Source organism: Lutra lutra, chromosome 11 (assembly GCF_902655055.1).
Source record: "Lutra lutra chromosome 11, mLutLut1.2, whole genome shotgun sequence".
NCBI classification, from domain to species: domain Eukaryota; kingdom Metazoa; phylum Chordata; class Mammalia; order Carnivora; family Mustelidae; genus Lutra; species Lutra lutra.
Window position 1 is genome coordinate 102,558,089 of NC_062288.1, and position 19,721 is coordinate 102,577,809.

General features: G+C 61.1%; 2 protein-coding genes across 18 annotated transcripts; one reads left to right on the forward strand and one right to left on the reverse strand.

Annotated features, from left to right (window-relative positions):
- The first annotated feature begins 1,460 nt into the window (after positions 1 to 1,460).
- LRRC61 (leucine rich repeat containing 61) lies at positions 1,461 to 15,440 on the forward strand. 11 transcript variants are annotated; one of them, XM_047695331.1, is made up of 5 exons: positions 1,461 to 1,742; positions 3,316 to 3,479; positions 3,672 to 3,827; positions 5,258 to 5,371; positions 5,875 to 10,492. In XM_047695331.1, exon 5 carries the CDS (start codon positions 5,913 to 5,915, stop codon positions 9,156 to 9,158), a length of 3,246 nt encoding a protein of 1,081 aa, XP_047551287.1. In that variant the 5' UTR covers positions 1,461 to 1,742; positions 3,316 to 3,479; positions 3,672 to 3,827; positions 5,258 to 5,371; positions 5,875 to 5,912; the 3' UTR covers positions 9,159 to 10,492. The 11 variants fall into 11 exon arrangements, with proteins under 11 accessions (XP_047551287.1, XP_047551286.1, XP_047551288.1 ...); XM_047695337.1 differs by lacking the exons at positions 5,258 to 5,371; positions 5,875 to 10,492 and adding exons at positions 12,357 to 12,535; positions 13,966 to 15,440 and having other exon boundaries at positions 1,468 to 1,742; XM_047695330.1 differs by lacking the exon at positions 5,258 to 5,371.
- Positions 15,441 to 15,617: 177 nt separating this feature from the next.
- RARRES2 (retinoic acid receptor responder 2) lies at positions 15,618 to 19,212 on the reverse strand. Of its 7 annotated transcripts, none has more exons than XM_047695386.1 (6): positions 19,074 to 19,212; positions 17,846 to 18,043; positions 17,520 to 17,624; positions 16,519 to 16,614; positions 15,924 to 16,056; positions 15,618 to 15,735 (listed from the first exon to the last, which is right to left on the reverse strand). In XM_047695386.1, exons 2-5 carry the CDS (start codon positions 18,017 to 18,019, stop codon positions 15,940 to 15,942), a joined length of 492 nt encoding a protein of 163 aa, XP_047551342.1. In that variant the 5' UTR covers positions 18,020 to 18,043; positions 19,074 to 19,212; the 3' UTR covers positions 15,618 to 15,735; positions 15,924 to 15,939. The 7 variants fall into 7 exon arrangements, with proteins under 7 accessions (XP_047551342.1, XP_047551340.1, XP_047551339.1 ...); XM_047695384.1 differs by having other exon boundaries at positions 15,931 to 16,056; positions 18,981 to 19,168; XM_047695383.1 differs by having other exon boundaries at positions 19,003 to 19,167.
- Positions 19,213 to 19,721: the final 509 nt, after the last annotated feature.

Below are 19,721 nucleotides of genomic sequence, written 5' to 3' on the forward strand. Positions count from 1 at the left end.
CACTGAGCCCAGCAAAACCTTGAGCTCACCCTGCCAGGATCTTCCCTGAAAATCATAGGTGGGATGTTTGGAATGCATGTTACCAGAAACTCACGGGAACTACCGCCTTAACTCCTTAACCCCGGGATTAAGTACTGTGACAGCAGCAAGGCTCTTCCCTTCTTCTGAAAAGAGGTCAGTCTTTCAGGTCAAGGTCAGCCCTGAAAAAGACCTGGGAGACCCTGAGGTGGTAAATCTCTGTACCAGGCCTTCTGTAGCTCACACAGCAGAAACATTGGGCCTGGAAAGATAAATGCAGATGCTCTGGCCTGGACCAGTTGTGATACCAGGAGCAATAGCTGTGTCCTGGGTCTGTAGGATTTGATTCAGCAAGCATTCTTCTCTTTATTTTTTCTACCCAGCCTCCCAGAAGCCCTCCACCTTGCCTGAATGGCTCAGCTCAGCGTGAAGGTTGAGAGTGCACAGTCAAGACCTGGGGTGCCTGGGTTCAAATTCCCATTCCACTGATGGTTAGCTGAGTACAAGTTTATCTTCAGGATCTTCAGTTTTATTGCTCAGTTGGTATCGTAAAAATAGGGCCTGCCTCATCGAGATTGTGAATATGGGCCAAGAGAATGGATCAAAAAGTGACTGGTTCACCAGTAAGTGGGAGCCATAAATCACATTATTTTATATACGTTAGTTCCATGCTGCTCTTTACTCTGCCAGGATCTCAGCTGCCTTTGCCTGTTTTATTCCCATCACAGACACCATCTGATCCACTTTGTGGAAACGGAAGTGGCAAGCACTGTGAGCCCTCTGATATATAATAGGACCCGGGAATTGCGGGCCATGAAACCTGGGGCCTGTTTATGTTATCTTTATTTCTGTTTCCTGTCAAATGTTCATGACATTACATGCAGTATCATGTATGCAGTATCATGTACTGCATGACATTACACATGCGGTATCAATGAAAACACTAAAGATCTGGGGGGAGGTTACTAGAATACACGTGCTTATTCTAAAGTTCTCAGGAGAGGCGCCTGGGTAGTTCAGTCATAACCCCAGGGTCGTGGGATCCAGCCCTGCATCCGGCTCCCTGCTCCTTTGCGACATCAGCAAGCAGCGGGAAACTGCCCCGGGAGACACCCTTGGGGGGGCTTTCCCGTAAGGCCGGGTGAGCCTTCCAGGCTGGAAGAGACTCCGACGGCAGGACCATTACGGTTGTTGCCGGCCCTTCGGTCTGTGCGCGCGCACCAGTCGCGGATAGCCCTCGGACAGAGTCCCAGGGCGCAGGGAGCCCGGGTCGGACAGGACCTTGGCGATCGGTTAGTGGGGGAAGACTAACACCGCTAAGTCAGCGCCATTAGATTAGTACTGAGGCGTCCCAGCCTCTGTGATAAGAACGCGCGACTTCAGCCTTACAGCCGGCGAGAGCCCATCGCTTCCGGCCGCGGCTGCCGCGCCTGCGCACTGGGGGCTCCCCCCCCCCCCCACCCGCCGGAGGAGCGTACCATCCGCAGGCGGGGGTGGGTGAGGGTCGCTCCCGGAAGTAGCCCTTGCGCGTCCCGGAACCCGAGCCCCGTCCCCCGGCTCCGCGGGGCCTTTGGCGCCTTCCCGAGGCTCCCGCGGTGGCTCTCGGGAGGGGGGGAAACGCGGTGGCCGGCGGAGTGGTGGCCGGTCACTACCGGCCGTAGTGGGGCGGTCGGCTGCAGCGGGAGCCGCACCTGGCTTCGTGTGCCTGGTCTCAGCGGGCCTAGGTAAGCCGGGGAGGGCGCGTTTCGGTGCCACTTCACGGACCCGGGCGCCCAGGCCTGCCCCGCCCCGCGCCTGAAACGGCCCGGCTGTGTCTCTCCCTGGCCGCTGTTTGCCAGTGCCCAATGCCCTGCGCCTAAAACACGCCCGGTGAGGCAGCCCGTACTGGCCAGTGGTTCGTGTCCAGCACCGCTTTGTGCCCAGGACAGCCGCGGAACGCTCGATTACGTGTTCGGGCTCCCCTAACAAGCCTGGGAGGTGGGTGCTCTTGTCCCTGAGGTGTGGCTGGAAAAGCCGAGGCGCGCTATCCCGGCTCCGAGCTGTTGGGTGGCAGCCAGGATTTCAGCCCACGCACACCAGCCGCCGACCTCATGCTCTCGCTCCGTTATAAAGCAGCCTCACAGAAAAGAGCGAAGGGTTCTCCTGGTGTATGCTTTAAGACGGGCCTCATGTTATGTCACTTTTGCATAATGTGAATTCCAGTGATGCACCCTTATTACTAAAGACAGGTCATATAGGGTTTGCATGTGAGTCAGACCCCAAAAATACATAGTGGTTTTCTCTACTCTTTTCCTTCCACATGTGCCTGTCCTCCCATTCTTCTCCTCACCACCTTCCCACTCTGCACAGTTGAGCGGGTGAGGGCATGAGAAGCCGGGACTGGAGGGCCCAGCAAGCCCTTTGCAATGTGGGGTCTGGGATGGGTAGACAGTGTAGGAGCTGAGACAGGAGGGGGCCTGCCGATTCGGCTGGGCGGTAAAAACTCAAGAGAAAGGTGTGGGATGCCCTGGGTGGACAGAGCTCCCCTCAAGGCTCTGTGGTGAGGCAGGCACGAGAGCAATAGAGAAGTGACTCCTTTCCATGTGGGCGTGCACATGGGAAGAGGGATGCTAAGAGTGCTAGTCCGTGCAGCCAGCACACATGTAAGTGCGGGGGCATCTCCGCTCTCGGGCTCAGCCAGCACGTTGCTGCCTCCGGACATGGATGGCTTCCCCTTGGAAATCTGTAGGCTCCAGAGCAGGGGCTGCCTCACTTCTCCCCCAACCCACACTCGAGGGCTTTCCTGGTGCTACAGCCTGCCTGCCTTCTTTGCTCTCCGAAAAACTAGATTTTTTCTTGTCTCCAAAGATAAACCCGCTCACCGCCCGTGCCCTACATCCCTGACCTTTATCTGGCACATGTACTTGCAAAGGCTTGTTCCAGAAGAACCTCACATTGGTATATTCAAAAGTAAACTGCGTTAGTAAATGGGATCACGAGAGAGTCCCTCTCTATCCCCTGGTTCTCCTTCACCTCGGAACTCACGCATAGTCTGCCTCCTGACTAGCTCTCCAGACTGTCCCTGCTGCCCTCCATCCTGCTGCTGTCACCTGCTCCCGTCCTCCTCCCCTCCCCCGCCTCCCGGGACCCCACGGCAGCACTCCTGCCTGCTGCCTGCTGGGTACCCTGGGGGTCTCCGTCTTGTAGTTGCCCTCCGATGTGCATTTGTCCTCTATGGTGAGAAATGTCACCAGAAACTTCTTACTGATAAACTACTGGGGTTTGGGAATGGTTTTCTTACCAAATTTTACATCTTAGGTTCACGTGGAGGCTCCCCACGGCACCTGCCTCTTAGTCATCATCCTATGTGCCTCCGTGGAAGGGAGAGTGGTGGTCGGACTGTGGCTGCCGGTGACTGCACAAGACCCCACCTCGACCCAGGGAATCCATCAGGAGTTGGGGCTCCTGGAGCGTAGCCTCGGGTAAGTGGTCCCTCACAAGACAGAATCTGAAGTCCAATGTCGTAGATTCGGTTTATGTGTAGGTCAGCCCGAGGCCTGGCCTCCATGGCACCACACACCGCTTGCCTTGCTCTGGCGCCACGGGCCCACTTCAAGTTGTTGTCTTGTCCTGAGCGCCAGTGGGGCGCTTCCTCTCCTGTACTGTGTCTTTAGGGCACAGTGCTGGCTGTGGGTGGGCCCCCGATGAATTCTTGTTCAACAGTCAAGTGAATCAGGAGTATTTGCAGAAAACAGGTGTGCTGGTGGGACAAGGCTAATTGGAGAACAGAACAGGATTGGCGTGGCCCCAGCTGCAGCCCTAACACACAGGTTTGTCCTTTTCCTTGGCTGTCGACAGTGAGGCAGGTCTGGCGCAGGCCCAGGTCCCCAGCCTGCTCTGCGTTCTCCGTGGGGATATCGCCTACACACTGCTTCTGGAGGCCTGTGGCCAGCTCTGCTCTTCTGCTCTGCCATGGACCATCACACTCCCACTCTGGCTTTCCAATTCTTTTATCCTAAAATCAGAGCTGAGGTCAGCCCACTCCAGTTCTGACATCTCAGGGCATGTGTGGGGCTGGGATGGTGTCTTCCGCTTCAATGGAGACCTCGTCCGTTCCGAGGTGATGCCTCTGGTCCTTCGGAGACGGGAGCTCAGTGTGAGCTTCATGTTGCCCACCCTCCTCCACAGGCAGAATCTTCCTGGCGCTGCTTCAGTGGGCTTGTCGCCTACAAAGGCAGGCCTGCCCTCCCTGGTGATTCTTCTTAATGTTTAACATCACTTAGTGTCAGAACATACTGGTTCTAAATTTTCTGGTTGAGTCTGTATGTCATTCTGGTGTGAAGAGACGAGTCCCACTTGCTTTTGGATGTGTGTGGTGGGGCTGTTAGGTTACCTTCCGTGGAGTCTCCCTTTGTCCAGAGAAAGGCATTCTAGCACTGGGCTTTTCCTTTCCTTTCCTTCCCTTTCCACGTACTTCTTTCCTGACTTCTTCGTGTCCCTTTCCTGTCGGGCCAGAACCTGCAAGTGACCTAATCTCGAGGAGAACGAGCAAAGGAAGGGAGTTCAGGATTATGCCTCGGCTTGGGGTCGGAGCATCTGGGCAAACAGCTGTCCCGTCGACACGATTGTGGTGACCGCAGGAAGAACAGGTGGGAGAGGGGAAGCTGAAGAGAAGGCTCTGAGTCAGACACAGGCTCATGTCAGGATGTGAACGTAGCCCTAGTCTGGGAGAGTGTGCAGGATGAGAAATGGGGCAGGGAGCCTGGGCAACAGCAGGAAGGAACAGGCAGGAGAAAGAGGGACCAGCCCAGAGACTGCAAAGAATTTGCAGGTGAGAGGAAAACCAAGGACATGAGGTGCCCCAGGGCCACAGGAAGATGGGGTTCCAAACGGAAGACATGGCTCAGCACCCCAGTGCGGGCAGGGGAGTCCATTGGAGGAGGCTGTGGCCTTGTCAGGGCAGCATCAGGGAGCGGCGGAGGCCAGAGCCAGACGAGCAGGCTTCGAGGGGCGTGGGAGGTGAGGAAGTGTGAGCAGCCCTGCAGGAGTCTCTCTGGGACAGGGAGAGTGGCGTGACAGGACCGTGGGGACGTGAGTCGCTGGCATTAGGGGCTGTCCTGTTCTGTGCTCCTGTCCCGTGTTTCCTGGTGCAGACGGACTTCTAGAAAAAGAATTTCAAAAGATCTAGCGAGGCCACTGGCTGCGTCACTGCCTAGTATCTAGCATCATGACCTGTTTCTGCTGCCCTGCTGGGTGACAGATACAGCCCAGGGGCACGGGACTCAAGAGACCTAAGCTCTACTCCCTCGGCCTGAGCTTACAGCACCTGGCTCCTGCTCCTCTTCCAGGGAAACCTGCCCCACGTCTTGGCAAGGTCAGTCCCCTCCTTGGGGTCTCACAGCCGCAGGTGGCGCTCCTTCACACTACTTGGCAGCTCGAGCTTTCCATGATGTCAGCTCGGCTCTTCAAGTCTGTCTTGCCAGCCAGCCTGGAGGCCACGCGCACACAGGGGCTTTGCTTGTCTTCTGGTGTATCCGCAACAAAAGAAACCAGCCGAGTGTGCCAGGTTCTCCGTAGACATGGAAAGGAAAGAGAGAAACCTCAGTTAGCGTGGTCCGCAAAGACGTTGAGCCCTCTGAGGTCCAGAGAGCTGTGGGGATTTCTGTCCGGGCCGCTCTGTCCGGTCTGCAGGAGCAAATGCCAGCCTTCACCAAGGGTGTTACGGCTTGAGAGTTTTGTCCTGGGACTGGTTTCCCAGGATCTCCCTACACCTGCATCCTCTGCTCGCTCCTCTCCCCTCCAGCCTTGCCTTCCCCCTCATGGTCCCCAAAGCTGAGCGGGGCAGCTGAGAGCTGTTGTCTTCATCTTGCTTTGCAGCCTGGACCCATCTCCTCATTTCCCCCAAGTTCCCAAGCATGTTGCCAGTAGGAAAACCCAGGAAGCCCCACAAGAGACATACACATTCAGGCTCAGCGGGCCAGGAGCCGCCTCTCTGTGCCGACTCCTCTGTGACTGGACCCAGGAGCCCGGCTGCTCCCCTGACTTCTCCTGGCTCCAAGTTTCACACCAGAGCTACCAATACCTCTCACGGACTTGGCTGGGGTGCTTTGGGGCGCCTGCTGGAGACGGAGGTTAAGCTAGAGTTTGTAGATACAGAAGAGAGGGCTGTCAGTGGCCACAGGAAAACTGGGTCCTCTGTCTCCCCGAAAGGGAGTGGACGGGATCCGCCTCTACAGAGGAAGAGACCTCATCCCCTCCCCAGTTCCTCGTCGGTCCCGTCACCTGACCAAGTGTTCCTGGGAGAGCAGGAAAAAGTCACCCCGGGCCTCCATGTCTACAGCGAGAAGAGACAATCCTGCTCCCGGGAGAGCCCCGATCTTCACGCCGTGGCCTCCCACGTGAAGTGCCTGGTCGGCCCTGAGTGGAATAAGCCAAAGGGAGACTCTGGCCTCTGTAACCTCAAATCTGTGCTTGGGCAGGAGCCCCCTGGGCAGCCCGAGAAGAAGGCATCCAAACAGAAGGCGCGTGGACAGAGAGAGGACGGGGAGCCCACACTAAAGAAGTCGAGAGACCCAGCGCTCAGCCCGGGCCAGTCCCCTGTGGCCACAGCGCCAGTCCAGGCGGCCGGTCTGGACAGGTCCGAGGTGGGCCAGCCCCGTGAGAGTGAGAAGGTGAAGCAGGCTGACGTCCTCATAGCCCATCTGGCCAGGGAGGTGCGCCGCCTCAGGAGGTGGAAGAAGAGGCATTTGCTCGCTGCTGTCGGGGAGCCGTCGTCCCTGGAGAACCTCCAGAAGCCGCCGTGCCTGAAGAAGCTGGTCAGAATTCTGAAGGCAGAGACCAAGGGTTGGGCTTTCCCTAGGCGTTCCCCCAGCCGCCTGGACACGGCGGGGCAGAAGCCGGCGTCCGACATCAGACGGCTGTTCACTGCTGACTGCAGGAACGTCTACCACGTCACCTGCCCTCGCTGTCATGCTAGCGTCCCACAGGGCAGATGGAAGGGCCGTTTCCAAACCTCAGGCCTGCTCCATCACTTGGTGGGTAAGCATGGGCTGGAGAGAGCAAGGAGGCCAGCCGCAGCCAGCCCAGGGGAGAAGGGGGAGGGGACCGAGGAGAAAAAGCACAAGGGTCTGCCCGCCAGCGCCGAAGGGCTCCCGTCAGCAGGACATGGCCCTGGTACCTCCACTTCGGGAGACAGTGGCCAGCAGCTGGCCCCGGGCAGGCCTGAGCCACTGTTCCTGGCTCCACCCCTCTTGCCTGCTTCTACCAAAGATGAACCTGTTGCTCTCCCGCTAGCGGTCACGGAGGGCCAGAGTGACCCCTGCGCCCCCAGCCCGCCCCGAGCCCAGGCCTGGAACCATAGCATCGCAGAGCTGCTCTGTAGCCTGGCCTTGCCGCTCTCCTTTGTTTCGTCCCCGTCTTTCAGAAGGTTTATGGCCCAGGCGGACCCTTGCTACCACGTGCCGCCTCCAGCCTTCTTCTCCAATACCGCGCTGCCTCTGCTGCACACGGCCGTGGACGAGCAGGTGTGTCGGGAGATGCGGCGGGCCGAGGGCGGCTGCGCCCACCTCACCGTGTCCGCGGCTGCCGGGGACTCCGCTGTGGACTACGTGGCCGTCTCTGCCCACTGGGGGGCAATACGGCCGGGCAGTCGGCAGGGGGCGTCGGAGAGCCGCAGGAAGCAAGCCGTGCTCTGGGTTCGAGGCCTGTCCCAGGAGAGCACCGCGGAGGAGAGGCAGCGGGAGCTGCGGGAGCAGGTCAACCTGTGGCTCAGCCGCACCTGCCTGCAGCCGGGCTTCCTGGTATCGGGCAGCTGCCTCAGCCTGGAGCAGGCCGTGAGGACGGAGGGCTACACCCACCTCCCCTGCTTTGCCCACTGCCTCGACTCCCTGGTGACAAACTTCCTGTGTCACCATCAAAGCGTCCAGATCATCCTGGGGACGGTCAGGGCCATCTGCAGTCACTTCCACAGCTCCGCCAGGGCCAGGCAGCTGCTGACACAGCTGCAGCGGCGGTGCGGCCTCCCGGCCCAGCAGCCCTTTTGGGAGCTCTCAGACCACTGGGTGTCCGCCTTCCGCCTGATGGAGTGGCTGGTGGGGCAGCAGCGGCCGCTGCGGGAGTACGAGGAGGAGCACCAGCTGGGCAAGGCGGGTTCGGCCCTGTCGGCCGTGTTCTGGAGCCTGACGGACAGTCTGGTCACGCTTCTGCGGCCCTTCCGGGTGGCAGTCCGGGAGGCGAGCGCGGCTCGGGCTTCTCTGAGCCAGGTTCTGCCGCAGCTCCGCCTCCTACACATCTTCGTGGAGCAGGTGCCCCAGCACTTCGAGGAGCAGGGCGGCGTGGAAGTGGGGGCCGCCGTGCGGCTGGCCAAGGGCCTGGCCCTGCAGCTCACCACAGACCGGCAGCTCAACGAGCTCTTCCACCGCGAGGAGTTCGTGCTGGCAACCCTGCTCGACCCCCGCTTCAAGGGCCGGATCGAGGCCATCCTGCCCACAGGGGCCGACATTGACCACTGGAAGCAAGTTCTCGTGTACAAGGTGAAGGAGATTATGGTGTCTGAACACCCCTTGCCTCCCTCGCCCTCCCTGCACGGCCCCCAGACCATGCGTGCAGTCCCCACACTGAGCGGTGGGGGAGCCAGAAGCCTTGGGGCCGAGGGGAGGGGCTGGAAAGAGCCCTCGCGGAGAAGCGGCTCTGGGTCTCTGCTGCTGGGCCGAAAGGAGAGGAGCTTGCTGGAGCAGCTGGAGAGTGTGGGGCTGCTGGCGTCTGAGAGAAGTGGTGCCTCCCTCGCCACCGAGAGCCACCTGGCCAGCATCATCGTCAAGAAGTACCTGCGTGAGAATGAGACGATCGGCGCCCAGGAGGACCCGCTGGTCTACTGGGAGAAGAGGCAGGAGGTCTGGCCGGCCCTGGCAAGACTGGCGACTGTCTATCTGTCCTGTCCCCCAACAGGGGCCTTCTCTGGAAGTGTCTGTGCCTCCCTGGGCAGCCCTGCTCTGGTGCAGCACAACACCCCTCTCCCCGTGGGGACCATCGAGCGTCTCCTCTTCCTGAAGACCAACCTGGAGAATTTCCCCAACTACACCACCCCTCCCCTCCTCTTCCCCCAGGAAGACCTGGCCGAGGGGGAACAGGCCAGCAAGGCCGACCTCTGCCTGACTGTCTGAAAGTCTGCCTGCGGGAGAGCTCTGCCCGGGCTGGGAGGGGAGAGCAGACCGAGCACTCCAGGCTGTTAGACGGGGGTGTTTGGAGTCCTAAAGCTGCTGGAAGGAGTGGGGACAGTTTGTCAATTCTTGATAGGTTGCCTTTTGCCTCCAGGGAGATGTTGTTTTCCGTCCAGCCATCGCTTAATTTGTTTCCAGGAGTTTGGGCGTAGAAGAGGTCACATCTGTCAGGAGGTGACTGTAAATTGTCCTGCGCTCTAAGCCTCAGTGCCCTTTGCCATGTGTGTGGGCAATGAGGGCCCGTGCAGCTTGTCTCTGTACGTGACATGCCCTTAAGGGCCCTGCCTTCTCAAACAGCGACCAGGGACTAGAAGAGGCCAGGGTGCTGGCAGGTGGGAAATCTCAGCCAGCGAGGCCCAGTAAGCTAGGCAGCCTTTTCTGCAGTTGGCTTGCGCTGTAGAAGAAGCATGCGCTAGAGCAGCCATGTTAAGAGGGAAGCTTATGCACACACGCACACACCGGTCTTCCTGGGGTCGGTACTTCCTCATGGATCCCACAGTGGCCAGAGCACCCCCGCCGATGGGACTGTCCAGCCAGGACAGCTGATGGAACTGTGGTTGGTTTCCAGACTGCTGGAGGCCCTGGGGTTTCTTCCTTTCTACAGTGAAAGCGGTCTTGGGAGGAGCTCCACAGCTGTCCAGGCTCTCAGTAGCTTCGTTTATCCCCCGCCGCCACCCGCAGCACCCACACCTCCCTGTCTTCCTGGTCACTTGCCAAGTGCAAACCCCCCACCTGGAAGCAAGGAGAGATGCGTATGAGACCCACCGGAGCCAGACAGCCCAGGGGGCTTGCAGGGCAGGGTCGGAGCCGGTGGGGTCAGGTGAGGAGAGGCAGGAAGGGAGAGGCTAGAGGATCAGGGCAGGCCTGTCACCCCGCACACGACCCAAGCCAGGCTCTCCTTAGGTTCTCGGGCGCCGGAAGGGTGGCAGTCAGAGGGAAGGTCGGTAGGCAAAGGTGGGGCAAGGCCCTTGAGGCCCAACTTGCTCTTGGGACCTGGATGTGGGGGCCAGGCCAGGACACCTGTCCCCTCGCCTCCCTTGGAAGGGTCAGCAGTCCTGCGTCTCTATGAGTAATTCACAATAGGACATTTGGAAATCACCGAGGATGTAAGGAAGCGAGCAGGAAAAATTAACCAGGATCCTTTCACTCGGACAGGCTTGCTAATAACTGGACATACTTCTTTTTTTAATCTTGGGATCATATCCTCTGTCCTGTTAACTGTGTTGTAATTTCATAATTACTGCATTTTGTTTCTTAAATAAAGCTTTGTAAGATCACATTTAATGGTCGGAGTAGCGTGATTTAAAGTCTGGCCTCTGCCCCCACCTCCCAGAGCTGTTCCAGACCCCCCTGGGCAGGAGGTGAGGCTCGTCTGGGGCAGGGGCCGGGGCTATGGCGCACCTCTTTGCATCCCCCACTCTGTCAAGTACTGCTGGTGGTGAGATCAGAGTGGGGCCTTGGGTTCTCCCCGTGGCTCTCAGACACACGGCGTCCCGTACCTCTCTCTCTAATTCTGACTCGGTAGGCGGGGTGGGGGCAGGAATGTGAGGGGCCCTAAAGTCACGGGGGGGGCATGTTGCTCCTGGTCCCCTGAGCTCTTCCTGCTGTGGTGTCCCCGAGCCGGTTTTGCAGTGTTGGCCGGCGAGGAGGGCTGGGCGGCAGCTTGGCAGCACGCGGGAGTAGGGGGAGTGGAAGAGGGTGCCCGAGAAGCTGGCTGGGCCCAAGCAGTAGCTCTTGGGGTGAGGGTGGGGGGATGCAGTTTTGTCCCAGGGGACATTCATCAATGGAGACATTTGAGTGTCATGGCTTGTTGGTGTCCTCTTCTGGGTGGCAGACAGGTGCTGCCGGGTATTCTAGAAGCACAGGATAACCCGCGCAACCAAGACATACCTGCCTTCGAGCGGCCGAGGAGATGGGGGCCCTGATCTGCGCTGTGCGTGGGGGAGGGGCATGGCCAGAGGGAGGCTCTCCAGGGCCCCCGCAACAGCTGGTGACGGAGCACTTGAGGCTGCTCCGCGAGGGCCACCTCTCCCCGAGACACAGCCCTGGCCCGCCCCGGCTCGTGGACGTCGCTTCCCGGCCCACTCCCTAGGGAGGTGAACTGAGACTCCACGAAGGCAGCCCTGAACAAGGGAAGACGCGTCCCAAGGAAAGCCGAGCGTCGGCTGTGCCTCCGTCATAGTCTCGTCCACGTGACCAAGCCCTGCTGGCAGGCACACGTGGGACCAGGAGCTTCTGTGCACTCCTTTCCAGGGCGGGACCAGGGCAGGACCAGGGCAGGACCAGGGCAGGAGGACTCCGGTTCTCTCGAGAGGAGCACAGAAGAAGCCAAGTGTGGAGGAGCCGTCCACCCGGCGGGGCCTGCCCTGTGCTGCCGGCCCGGTGCGAGCTGGGTGTGCGCGTGGGCTGGGTGCTCGGTCGCGCCCACACCTGCCTCCTTGAGGTGTGCAGATGGCGGGTAAGGTGGGAGCGGGGCGGAGCGGAGGTCCATCGGCTGGAGCATCCATGTTTCACCTCGGTGACTGCAGTGCTGTCCCCAGCAAGCACCCGGGCGGGAGGGCTGCACCCGGCCAGGCGGGGCTGTGGGGCGGGGAAGGCCCGATTCCCAGCGAATGTGCTCTTGGCTCCTCTGTTTCCCCTGCTGCAAAAAGCGTTCCTCCCAGTTATAATGTGGGGAGCACACACAGTCTCCCCCCCCCCCCCCGTTCTGGTCCCCTTGCCCTTTCCCGCACGTGGCCACCTCCACCCAAACGGTCCCTGAGGTCCCTGAGCCGGTTCCTCAGGGCAGCGCTCCCTGACCGTCGTGTGCGGGCTGTGGGCTTGCCACGGCCTGGCGCTGCTCCACCCAGCAATCTTGTCCCGCTCCAGTGGGCATTTTCACACTGCCCCTCGCTGTGTCCTCGCCCGCCTCCCTCTGGCTGCTCGTCGGATCCCTCCTTTCAGCCTCATAAAGGTTGGTGTCCTCTCGACGCTGGCTCATGGGACTCCAGGGCCTCCTGACCACTTTCGCCCCCAAAATAGCGTGTGGCTGGGGAGGCTCTGCATTGCCCTGGAGAGAGGCGTGCAAACACTTAAAGAGATCTGTGTTCCCCGAAGAGGCTGGCCCAGTGCATCACCCACTCTAGCTGGGCGCCTCTGCAGGTGACGCTGAATCCCTTCAGCTGACAGCTCCAGGCGCCTCCTTGGCCCGATGCCCACGGTCACCTCAGCTGGACATCATCTTGCCCCCCTGCCTGTCCTGTGTGTCCCACACGCATCCAGTAATGTGACTGGGTCCCTGGACTCCGGAGAGCGCCCCTCTGCAGCGCTCACTACCTTCGGTGTGGTCTGTGTGTCTCTGTGCATTTGTAGCTTCCGGTGCCCGCTTTGCCCCCCCACCCACCTCGGGCAGCAGCTTCAACCCCCGCTCGCTGCTTCCAAGCCCCAGCAGATCCCGTTCAAACACAGCCACCCAGACTTCTTAGTGGATGTCTCGCATCGCTTTCGGAAAGAAATGAAGGGGTGTTGCAGACTAGAGGGGAGCTATGTTAGGACATGGGGACCCCCTTCTCAGAGATGGGGGAGGGGGCTGAGGGAGGGGGAGGAACTCTGGGCGTGGATTCCTTGGAGAAGGAAGTAAAAAGTGGTGTGGATTACATAAACGCAGGCTTAGGACTCTGATACCCTGGAGCCCAGGTTTTATAAACAGCAGGAGTGGACAGCCCCATGGTTCTTTGCGTCACCCTGCGCGGCCCAGGGCTGGCCAGAGTCGGCAGGGCTGGGAGGCTGCCACTTGGCGCAGAGGTGCCTTCTTGTTTTCCTCTCTGCTGAAACCTTGACCCTTCTGTGGGCGGCGTTGCTCTTTCCCCCAGGCCTCCGGCCTCGCGCTAGCACCTGGCTTCATGCCGCCCCACAGCCCCACAGCCACTGGTGCCTGGAAGGGCCCTCCCTCCCCTGCCTTTCTGGAACCTAAGTGCTAGCCAGGCCCTTCCCTTCAGCACGCATGGCTTCTTTGCCTGGCCTTGGGCCCTGCTTGCCTTCTCTGGTAACCCTAGCTGTGCTGCCTGGCACGCAGGGACTGTCGCCCTTCTGTTGGCGCCAGGGCGAAGAGCTGCTGTGGCAGGCGCTGGGGTTGAGGGTGGGCAGCGGCGGCCTCTGGACTGCCTGTGCTGCCCCCTCCTCTGGGGGCCTTTGCTGGCCCTTCCCTCCCTCCTTGACTTCAGTCTCCCCTCCTTGGGCAGAGAGCTGAGCCGCCAGGCCCCTCGATCTCAAGCAGAGGTTACAAGTTGGCCCACACAATCTGGAAACCATTTTGAATTCATCGCTCATGTTAAAAAAAACATTGAGTGGAGAACATTTTTGAGAGAACAAGTGAGGCCCAGTGTGCTGTCTTTTGCGTCTGCATGTGGAGGGAAACAGAAGAGGTTGTTGATGGTGGTGACCTGTTAGCTCTTCAGGAATTCATTGAAATGGTTAAAAAGAAACACCTTACAATTGATAAGGAGAGATCATGAGCAGGTACTGAAAAAGGAAAACGTAGAGATTTTGCCTCCCCGTGCGGATACAGAAAATGGGAAGAATTAGTCCCGTGGCCCCTGGAATGCCGTCCAGTGTGGCCATAACCGCTGGATCCTGTCTGGGGCCCCCCTCCCTCGGAGGGCTCTGTGTCCTCAGGCAGGCCTGGCCGGGCCGGCCACTCGTGCTGTCCACGTCCTCGGGTTCCGGAGGGGCTCAGGGGAGGCCGGCTTATGGTGTGATTATCTCCCCGTAGGACCCCACTGGCCCTCAAGCAGGGCTGTCAGAAGCGGGCCTCCGGCGCTGGCCCAGGCGGAGTGGATGGTGCCTTTTTCAGGGCGAGCCGTCAGCCGATCCCCTGTGGCATCCACGTCCCTGTGTCAGAACCACCGGGGCCTCCCCTCAACTGACTTCATCCGATGGAGTCGCAGGGTGAGAAGCCGGCAGAGTCCGACGGGGTGCGCGTCACACCCCAGCTGCTCAAGTCTCGCTCGGGTGAGTTCGCGCTGGAGTCCATCCTGCTGCTGAAGCTTCGGGGCCTGGGGCTGGCGGACCTGGGCTGCCTGGGGGAGTGCCTGGGGCTCGAGTGGCTGGACCTGTCGGGCAACGCGCTCACGCAGCTGGGCCCGCTGGCCTCCTTGCGCCAGCTGCTGGTGCTCAACGTGGCCGACAACCGGCTGACGGCGCTGGAGCCGCTGGCTGCCTGCGAGAACCTGCAGAGCCTCAACGCCGCGGGCAACCTGCTGGCCACCCCCGGCCAGCTGCAGTGTCTGGCCGGCCTGCGGGGCCTCGAGTACCTGCGGCTTCGGGACCCCCTGGCCCGGCTTAGCAACCCACTGTGCAGCAGCCCCTCGTACTGGGCGGCCATCCGAGAGCTGCTCCCTGGCCTCAAGGTCATTGACGGTGAGCGTGTGACCGGCCGGGGCAGCGAGTTCTACCAGCTGTGCCGGGACCTGGATAGCTCCCTGCGCTCCAGCCCCAGCCCCGGCCCCAGGGCCACCGAGGCCCAGCCCTGGGTGGAGCCAGGCTACTGGGAGTCTTGGCCCCGCCAGAGCAGCTCCATCCTGGAGGAGGCCTGCCGCCAGTTCCAGCACACCCTGCAGGAGTGCCACGACCTGGACCGCCAGGCCCGAGACAGCCTGGCCCAGGCCGAACGGGCGCTCAGCCCTGCCAGCACCACCTCGTCCTTCGTGTTTTGAGTGTGTCTGCGGTCTGTGGCAGCTGGGCCCACTATGGCCTGGCTGCCGCCTCTGCCCCCCTGCAGCGCCGGCTCTTTGTTTCCCCATGTTCCTAAGAGCAGCCCCCCCCCCCCCCCGCTTCTCCTCCTTCGGGAAGATTCCACAACCTCCCCCGTGGCCTCTAGCAGGGGTAAGGGCCCTATTCAAGGGGCACGCCCAGCATGAGGCCGTCCCACCACCTCCACCGTGAGCCTGGGGAGGAGGCCTCTGGAGGAGACGGTCTATAGCCGCAGCCACCCCTGGCCAGAGGCTCAGTGGGAGAGAGTTGCTTCCTCCTAAAGCTAGATGTGAGAAAGGCAGAGAGGGGGTGCGTGCTGGCCCAGCCGGTCCTGGGAGAGGAAGTGGCAGAGCCCCAAAGGTGGCGTTGGCCCACCTTCCCACATTGCCTGTCGCGGTAACCCCTGCTGTCGTGGCTCATCCTGTGTCGCCCTGGAGCCCTCGCTGCCTGTTCTCACCCACGCGGATCCCTATTAAATCTCTGTTCTGATGAGCATCACTGCCTGTCATTTTCTGTGGGTGAGCTTTGCTTTCCTGAGCGCGAGCACCCGAAGGCAAGACGAGGTCTCTGCGGCCCCTGGTCTCTCCTGCTCCCCCGGCTCTGCTGCTCCTGCGAGACCTTACTCCCGCAGCCGAGCTCAGGGGAAGGGGGCATGCGAGAGGACAGAACGAGTCTGGGAGAGCAGTTTATTGGCTCGGGGATAATGGGCTCGTACTCCCTGGGCTCGGGGACAGCAGGTCGGTGTTGCGCTGGTTAGCTCCTGCAGCCGTCCGGGAAGCGGGACAGAATTCTATAGGGAAAGAGAAAGAAACCCAAGGTTTCGGGTGTGCGGGAGGCTGTTTGGGTCAGTCCAAGCTCTTTTCCCAGGCTCCGAGTCCTTCCCCCACCGCTGCCCTCAGCCCCACACCAGCCCAATCTCCAGCCCCAACACGCAAGCGCTGTCCCAGCTCAGTTCTGTCGCTCGTCCTGGGCACCTACCATCTACCGTCGGGCCTCAGCTCGGGGGCAGGGCCTTGAAGAAGGCAAACTGTCCTGGGAAGTAGTAGCTGTGGGGGTCCTCGCCCACGCGCTCCACCCTGTCGCACTGAGCCTCCTGGTGCTCCTCGGGCTCCTGCCGGCAGTGGCAGCTGCTCAGGCCCGGGGCGCCAGCGGGTTCCGGGGAGGGTGTCCCCGTGGAGAGTACCCCTGGGGACGGTGCTTGCGTCTTCTGTGGCACCCACCTCCACATCCCTTGGGGAATAGCGGGGCCAGGCCCAGAGCCCCTCCTTGCCCTCCTCACCCCTCCTCACCCCTCCCACCCTCCTTGCCCCTCCCAGCTTCCTTACCCCTCCTCACCCGTCCTGGTCCCTCCTCACCTCTTCTCACCCCTCATCCTTATCTCCTCTCTCCGCATACCCCCTTGCCCCTCCTCACCCCTCCCACCCTCCTCGCCCTCTGTGCACCTCAGTCTATGCTTCCGGCTCTGACCTCTCCCACAGGACCAGCTTCTCCGCTCTGACCTCTCCCACAGGACCAGCTTCTCCATCTTCCCAGCCTCTTCCCCAGCCTCCCCACCTCCCCTGCCCACTCTTACCCGGAGAGCCTGCGTGTGTATGGGGCAGTGGACCATCCGGCCGAGGACTTTATCTGCAGAGTTCAGTTTGATGCAGGCCAGGCATTTCCGCTTCCTCTGGGGAGGGGAACATGGGGTCAGGAGAGGAAAGGGGTCAGGGCGGGGGTGTTGCCCCACCAGGGTGGAAGCTGGGGGCTGCCTGCAATGGGGACTGGCTCCCCTGGTGGGTCCTAGAGCAGAGGGGTGAGGGGTCACGCGGGCCAGCTGGCTCCGGGCACAGGACTCCTGGAAGGACTCCTTCCCCAGATGGCTTCTCCCCACCTGACGTCCACCTCGAACCACTTTGCAGCTCTGTTACATTTATTTGCGTGTTCTTAAAAGGCTTGATATGGACGCAAGTGTCTTGACATGAAGTCTGGAAAGTCACTGATACAATCCAGTCCGTCCCTTAACAGTGGGAGGGAACAGGCCCTCAGAGCACCCCCCTGAGTCACAGGCTAGTGCTTGGAACAGCAGGACTGGGGACTGCCCACAGCCATGGGTATGCCCCCAAGGGGGCCAGTTACAGTCAAGCCCTGTGAGGAGTCAGCCTGGGCTGGGCCATCTCTACGCAAAGCCTCACCGAGAGTGGGGAATTCACCAGGCCTGGGGCGGGGGCAGCCAAACCCCCTGCCCTGGGCTTCCTCCACCATAGACCCGAAGCCCGAGAGAGGAGCCCGGACTGGAGGGGGACTCTCTCTGAAGAACAGATGTTCTCAGAGTAGCCCAGCCCTGGCCACCCACGGTGTCACAGGGCCCGGCTCAGACTGGGCCAGGTGAGCTCCGGGAGAGGCCGCTCTCCCGAGGGACCGCTGCTCCAACCGGGGCTTCCTGCTGGCTCTCTTCCTAAACCGGTCACAGACCCCTGCCCTGAGCACATGCCCAGTCTCCTTCCTTCCCTCTCTCTCTCTCTCTCTCTCTCTCTCTCTCTCACACACACACACACACACACACACACACACACACACACGCCTGCAACTCACCCCGTTGGGCTTGATTTTGCACTCCACTTTTTTCCAGTCCTTCTTCCGGCAGCTGGTCTGCTGGAGCTTAAATTCCAGCCTCACAAAGGTCCCTGCAGGGAAGGGCTGCCGCAGACAGAGAAGGGCCAGCAGCCGGCTGAGCTCACCGAGCACTCCCGGGCGTGACCCGTCCCTCCTCCCCAGCCCCCCAGGAAACAGCTGAGAAGGGGGCTAGGGTGTTGGCCTCTCCCTGGAGAACTGGGTGTTCATCGAGGGCTTGGGCGCCTGCTTCCCTGAGCCCCGTCCCGCCCCAGGCGACGCCGCTTGGTGAAGCCGCTCACGCTCACCTTTTCCGTAGCGCTGTCCACGCCGGTCTCCCTGAAGGCCCACTGGACGGGTGGGTGCTTGTGGAACTCTTCCAGGGCCACCTGCAGGCCGCGCTGCTGTGCTGCCGTGAGCTCGGCTCTGCCCAGGCCCACCGCGCCCAGCCACAGGGCCAGCGGCATCAGCAGCTGCCACATGGCGTCGCGTCGGTCCCCCTGGCCCTGCCGACAGTGTTGGGTTCTCAGCTCTTCATGCCGGCGCCACCAGCAGCCTGGCCCCGGAGCTGGGGGGGAGCGCGGGGGGGTGCCTGACAGGGCTCCGGGCTGGGCTTGGAAGGCCAGGAGGTGGCCCTTCGGTCGAGATCCCCCTGGTATTCCCTTGGTCCTCGAGTGCCTCCCTGCCCCCGCACTGTTCCCTGGGCCCAGCTCTGCCCATGTTTGGCCTCCTCCCGGGTAGGTGCTGAGTTGGCTTTTGTCCTCAGGCCAACAGCCTGGGAAGCCCTCCTGTTGCCCACTCGCACCCTTCCCCCAACCCTTTCTGGCCCATTCCTTCTCCCCCACTTTGTCTCTGATCCCCTTTCCTGCCCGTTGCTCTCAGAGCCCCCCTCGGCTTCCCCACCTCAGCCTCTCCAGGTCTGCTTCTCCCTCAGCACTCTGAGCCTGCGGGCTCCTTCCCAGTCCTGGGAACCCTGGCCCCAGCACCCCCTTCTTCCCCCAGGCTAACTCAAGGGGGAGGGGCAGGATATAGAATGGAGACCAGCTGGAGGCCAAATAGTTTTGGGAGGACGCAAACACAGGGGAGGGGCCCAGAGTGGGGTGGGAACTGGGAGGATGCTTAACCCTCCCTATGCTGGGGCCGCTCCTGATCACTGGCCCTACCCCTGACCCCAGACCCCGGAGTCTCACCTCAGCCCCACCATGGCTTTCTTTGTTAGGCAGCCCCTCCCTCCCTTAACTCCTTTTCTGGGGCCTTCCCACCACCCCTCTGCTAGACCTCCTGATCCTGTCCCCTTATCCGTGACTGGGGTTGCCTGAGTCATGGACTCCCCCCAAAAACTCTGTGTGTACTGGTGGTCTTAGGACCAGAAAGCTGCAGATGTGGAAACGGAGGTCCCCTCAGGGAGAGATCTCAGGGTGTTGCCTTAAAACAAGGACTTACAGACGGGGTTGATAGATCTCACCCTTGGAGCTGCTCCCTTTGGCTGGTCTCCTTCCACCCGGCTGCCTCCCTCACCCTCTCTCCCCTCCTCACCTCTTCTGCCTCGGGGTCTCTGCTTCCCGTGGCTGACTCTAGGCCAGGCTGTCAGCCACTTCCTGCCCCCTCCACTCCTCCTGGTCAGCCCCCATCTCCTCCCACTCCCACCCCTTGGGCCCCTCCAGCTCCCAGCCTGCCCAAGGCTCCTCCCCACCCCATTAGGACCGGCCTCCTGGCAGACAGCCCTCTGAGACCTCCCTCCCGTCCACCCACAGGCCTCCCAGCTGCAATCTTGCCGCCAGACCTTGACCCCGACCCTGGCTGACTCTGGCTGACCCTGGCCAAGCCTGGCCAAGCCGCCCTCCCTTCCCCCTCCCCCTGACCAAGGAGCCCAAGCATCTGGTGGTCTTGACCCAGTCTCTTCTCCATGAGATATGGGCTGCCTTGCCTGCCACCCCACACCCGCCCCAGCCCCGCCTCTGTAGGGCCGCCTTCTTCTTCGGCTCTCCTGAGTGACCAGTCCCCAGAATCCTCAGACACACATTTCAGGACATTCTTCCCAGAAATACAGACATCTTCAAACCCCATGGGACCTTGAGGAGTCATTTGACCCCTTCCCCTGCTTCCCAAGCCCTAAAACCACACCAGGAAGGAAGGCCTCTCTGTCAGAGTGGATTCTGGTGTCCAGCAACCCCTGTATCACAA

Bases quoted from the DNA above. Each gene is read 5' to 3' on its own strand.
- RARRES2 (XM_047695386.1), bottom strand. From the start codon at position 18,019: ATGTGGCAGCTGCTGATGCCGCTGGCCCTGTGGCTGGGCGCGGTGGGC. The intron at 16,615-17,519 runs GTGAGTTGCAGG...TCCCCTCCCCAG, and splicing joins GCAAAATCAAGCCCAACGGG to AGGAAGCGGAAATGCCTGGC. The intron at 16,057-16,518 runs GTAAGAGTGGGC...CACTGCCGGCAG, and splicing joins TACACACGCAGGCTCTCCGG to GAGCCCGAGGAGCACCAGGA.
- LRRC61 (XM_047695331.1), top strand. From the start codon at position 5,913: ATGTTGCCAGTAGGAAAACCCAGGAAGCCCCACAAGAGACATACACAT.